Source organism: Silurus aristotelis (assembly GCF_946808225.1).
Source record: "Silurus aristotelis genome assembly, chromosome: 10".
In the NCBI taxonomy this organism is placed as follows: domain Eukaryota; kingdom Metazoa; phylum Chordata; class Actinopteri; order Siluriformes; family Siluridae; genus Silurus; species Silurus aristotelis.
The window spans coordinates 857166-862165 of NC_139583.1; the positions used below are offsets into that span (position 1 = coordinate 857166).

General features: G+C 40.7%; 2 protein-coding genes across 7 annotated transcripts in view; one reads left to right on the forward strand and one right to left on the reverse strand.

Moving 5' to 3' along the window:
• Positions 1-1693, reverse strand: part of whamm (WASP homolog associated with actin, golgi membranes and microtubules) — an 8341-nt gene extending 6648 nt beyond the window's left edge. The window contains exon 1 of the mRNA XM_083552379.1: positions 966-1693. Within this exon, the coding sequence (XP_083408505.1) occupies positions 966-1565 (600 nt within the window). The 5' untranslated portion in view covers positions 1566-1693. The remainder of the gene's footprint in view (positions 1-965) is intronic.
• A 952-nt stretch (positions 1694-2645) lies between these two features.
• Positions 2646-5000, forward strand: part of fsd2 (fibronectin type III and SPRY domain containing 2) — a 7156-nt gene continuing 4801 nt past the window's right edge. For 2 of the 6 annotated variants that reach the window (XM_083551601.1, XM_083551605.1), the window contains exons 1-3: positions 2646-2677; positions 3132-3435; positions 3613-3708. In XM_083551601.1, coding sequence (XP_083407727.1) covers positions 3178-3435; positions 3613-3708 — 354 coding nt within the window. In that variant the 5' untranslated portion in view covers positions 2646-2677; positions 3132-3177. Of the gene's footprint in view, positions 2691-3131; positions 3436-3612; positions 3709-5000 lie in introns of all 6 variants that reach the window. The other 4 variants (XM_083551603.1, XM_083551602.1, XM_083551604.1 and 1 more) reach the window with 4 other exon arrangements.

Here is a 5000-nt window from a genome sequence, read left to right on the forward strand (position 1 = left end):
CCAGCCCATGAAAAGCAGATCTTTATGGAGCTGGTTTTGTGCACAGGAACATTTGGTGTAACAATTTGCAGAAGAACCACGTATGGCTGAAAAGTTCAGGTGTCCCAATACTTTTGGTAATATAATGTTTTATTAACTCAGGTATTGGAGGGAATCAAATGAAACTCCAATTTAAAGTGAACTGTTTTTTTTTAAAAACATTGTTTTAGAAAAATGTGTGGGCGGAGCCTGAGACAAGAAGAAACATGTGAAGTGAAGAGTCCAAGTAAAATCCAAGTCCAGATTCATCTGAGATCAAAATGAATTGAAATCTGTAGAACATCAAATCCTTCTTGAGGTCAAGTTGTGTTTTCTACTAGCTGCCTTCACTCGTTCTTCCTGTCAGTTACTCACGCCATGTTCCAGAATCAAGAACAGAATCACTTCTACTCAATAGAGAAATCATCTGGAGCTCCAGTCTTTCATTACGGAAGAGTCATAAATATAAATTAATAAAGTCAGACGTCAGGGCTTTTAGAATGTTATAACGTGTGTGTAAGAGTGGGCGGAGTCTCATGAGGAAAACATCTCATCACTGGAGCTGTGTTCAAGAGCACCACCATCAAGTCCAACTCTATCCAATATCGGGTTCAGTCCGAGTCTTAAGATGATTAGACTTATCTAGAAACTTAGTCTAGAGTTAAGACTGTATCCAGTGAGACCGAGTCCAAGTCAACATCATGAGATCAGACACCAGTCTTACAATATACTGAGATGTTCAGGTGTGTGTTACTGATTTTCTAGTAAACGTGTGTGTGTGTGTGTGTGTGATCAACTTAAAAATATTGATGACGACTTTACTTTTACTTTCACTTTCACTTTGTAAGCAGCCCATGGTGGTGGTGGTGTTATTGATGATGATGATGATGATGAAGATAACAGTGGTGTGAAGACCAGTTTGATCTGTTGTGTTCTGTGTGTCTCACCGTGTCCACCGTGTCCTTGGCTCTCCTGACCTGCTCCTCCATGGCTTTCCTTTTAAACTCCTGCAGGTTCTCGCAGTATTTGTCCTCCTCTCCTTCCTTCTCCTGAGGGTATAAAGTCTCCAGCAGGATCTTCACTCCACACACATCCACCGCGGTGCTGAAATACTTCTCTAACTGCACACACACTCCGTCCACATCGCGCTCCAGCTCCTGCTCCCGCCAGGTTCTCCTGAGCAGCGTGTCCCACACCCCGGGCTGGGTGAAGGAGGACAGGTCGGGCAGGAAGCCGGACAGCGCGTCCCCGGAGCCCGTCAGCTGCAGGTGGAGATGTTTCAGCTCTGATGCGGAGAACATGGCGGCCCAGCTGCTCTCCTCCTCCTCCTCCTCATCCTCACCCACCTTCATCATCCTCATCATCCTCCTCCTCTTATGCTGAAGAGTCCTGTTGTGACAAATCACCGCGAACTTGGACTCCGCTTCGCTCCACTGGACCAAAAACCGGAAGTTGTGACTCTCTCTGTCCTCAAAGATGTCACTTTTAATGGCGACCCATCCGTCCAGACTGTCCATCTTCTCCACATCTGCGCTCAGCATACTCATGATGTTTCCACCATCAGGACCTCACCTTCCTGTTCAACTTCAACCCTGAGAGATCCACATCCGGGGAATTCTTCACTTCCGGTTTACTGTGGAGGAACAGAGGTGTGGAGGAACAGTTCCACAGCAAACACGTGACAAACATAATCAACATTTAGAGAACATCATAAACATTTAGAGAACATCAATCATATGGAGGAAAATAAACACAAATAAACACAAACACAAATAAACACAAACGATCTCTGAAATAAACACTGAGTCAGTGGCGGCATCTGTTGGTCAGACGACGTTACTGCACTTTCATTTATCAGTGAAACATTATTTTATAGATATTTTATTACTTTATTATTATACATTTTATTTTGTTAATTCGTTTTTATAGATATGTGATTATATATTTGTTAAAGTTTAATACAAAAAATTATATCTGATTAATTTCGCAGTTTATCGCGCAGATTTGTTGGTAAATGAAATTATTATTATTATGAAAGATATATTTATTAATTTAATGCTGTACATATATGAATATACAAATATCGTAATTATGTAATATTTATTTACATAATAAGTAGTTTTATGGTGAATGTTTTTTGTTTGTTTAATAAAATTTATTTTGATCCATTTTAAGAAACATTTTACTGTCGATTCTGTAAATATTTGTTTATTGTTTGATTAATTTGTTATTCATCATGTATGTTTATTTTAATTTTGTTATATTTTATTAGTACTTATTTAAATAACAAAATATGTACATATATTTACTATTTTTATATTATTCAATAACTTTATATTTTTATTAATTGAATTTGTATTTTTTTATAGAACATAATAAAAAATCTCTAAATAATAAACAATACATATATATTTTCTACTTTATGTTTTTTCTTATAACGCTTTAAAAGGGTGAAGGTATCCGATCTGGCAACCCTGCGCTGTGGGCTACATGATATCAGTAAATTCCTCCAGTCTCTAAATTTAGTTGCTGGATATTCCAGAGCAGGTGTGTGTGTGTGTGTGTGTGTGTGTGTGTGTGTGTGTGTGTGTGTGTGTGTGTGTGTGTGTGTGTGTGTGTGTGTGTGTGTGTTGAGAATCTACGCTTCAGTCTGCAGAAGGTGAGAAAGAAAAGTGTGTATTTATTAATTTCCGCTGTGTGATTAGTCGCGCGCTGTCGGTGATACCAGACTTCTCTTTTCCACTGCAACAGTTCACCAGTGAAGAAAGATCACAGAGAGAGAATAAAATAAGAGAATAATAAGAGAATAGAGAGGGAGAAATAAGAGAACATGAAGAGAGACTGGAGAGAAGATAAATAAAAGATACAGAATAAAGAAAGAGAGAATAGAGAAAGACAGAATAAAAAGAGGGAATAGAGAGAGAGGATGGAGAGAAAGATAATGAGAAGATAGAGAAAGATAGAAAGGAGAGAGGGAATAGAGAGAGGGTGGTGGGGAAGCGAGTGTTTCTAGCTGGAGAACCACGGCTGTGGTGTAGGAGGAATCAGACACTTTCACTCTTTCTGATGATTAAAATATTTGTATTTCGCCTGGTTTTGTGTTTTTCCTTCAGGATTGATTAAGTGATCCGTTATAACGTCCGTCTTCTGGTCCTCAGTATGGATCTGTCTGAGATAAGGGGTCGACTGCAGGTAATCACAGAGGAAATCACAGCAAGTGAGGAAGAGGAAGAGACTGAAGAAGCAGAGGAGGACGAGTTTGTGATGGTGAGAAACAGAAACCCGTCCTCAGGCCCCAGTGAACCTCCTGATGCCTGGTGTAGTGACTGCAGAGTCCAGACACACTCGAAACCCAGAGAACACACACACACTCAGCACAGAGTCGTCTCTCTCAGCAACGCCACTCAGGAGATCAAGGTGTGTGTTTGTGTGTGTGTGTGTGTGTGTGTGTGTGTGTGTGTGTGTGTGTTTTCTTGACAGTTTGAAGTTTCCTAACAAAATCTTATGTGACATTGTGTGTGTCAAATCAAGAAGCTTTTATTTTCTGTGTGTGTGTGTGTGTGTGTGTGTGTGTGTGCGTGCGTGTGTGTGTAGAGTGAACTCAGTAAGTGCAGCAGCAGTCTAGCAGAAAAGATCACACAGATGGACAACTTTATTAGTAACCTGGAGGAGATCTTCATCACTGTGGAGGTGCAGATTTAATTTCTATCTCATTGTAGTGTGCGATACTTCAACTACATTTCCTACACTAGTTTCTTAAGTGTAACAGTTTTATCAGTCTCACTAAACAAACGTCAGTCTCACCAAACAAACATCAGTCACACCAAACAAACATCAGTCTAACCAAACAAACGTCAGTCTCACCAAACAAACATCAGTCTCACCAAACAAACATCAGTCTCACCAAACGAACGTCAGTCTCACCAAACAAACGTCAGTCCCACCAAACAAACGTCAGTCTCACCAGAAAAAGGTCACTCTCACCAAACAAACGTCACTCCCACCAAACAAACATCAGTCTCACCAAACAAACATCAGTCTCACCAGAAAAAAGTCAGTCTCACTGAACAAACGTCAGTCTCACCAAACAAACGTCAGTCTCACCAAACAAACGTCACTCTCACCAAACAAACGTCAGTCTCACTAAACAAACGTCAGTCTCATCAAACAAACGTCACTCTCACCAAACAAACGTCAGTCTCACCGAACAAACGTCAGTCTCAACAGAAAAAGGTCAGTCTCACCAAACAAACGTCAGTCTCACCAAAAAACCGTCAGTCTCACCAAACAAACGTCACTCTCACCAAACAAACATCAGTCTCCCCAAAACAAAAGTTAGTCTCACCAAACAAACATCAGTCTCACCAGAAAAAGGTCACTCTCACCGAACAAACGTCAGTCGCACCAAACAAACGTCAGTCTCACCAAACAAACGTCAGTCTCATCAAACAAACATCAGGTTTACCAAAAAACTTCAGTCTCACCAAACAAACGTCAGTCTCACCAAACAAACATCAGTCTCACCAGAAAAAGGTCACTCTCACCAAACAAACGTCAGTCGCACCAAACAAACATCAGTCTCACCAAACAAACGTCAGTCTCACCAAACAAACCTGTCTCACCAAACAAACATCAGTCTCACCAAACAAACGTCAGTCTCACCAAACAAACGTCAGTCCCACCGAACAAACGTCAGTCTCACCAGAAAAAGGTCACTCTCACCAAACAAACGTCACTCCCACCAAACAAACATCAGTCTCCCAAACAAAAGTCAGTCTCACCAAACAAACATCAGTCTCACCAGAAAAAGGTCACTCTCACCAAACAAACGTCACTCCCACCAAATCACTCTCACCAAACAAACGTCACTCCCACCAAACAAACATCAGTCTCCCAAACAAAAGTCAGTCTCACCAAACAAACATCAGTCTCACCAGAAAAAGGTCAGTCTCACTGAACAAACGTCAGTCTCACCAAACAAA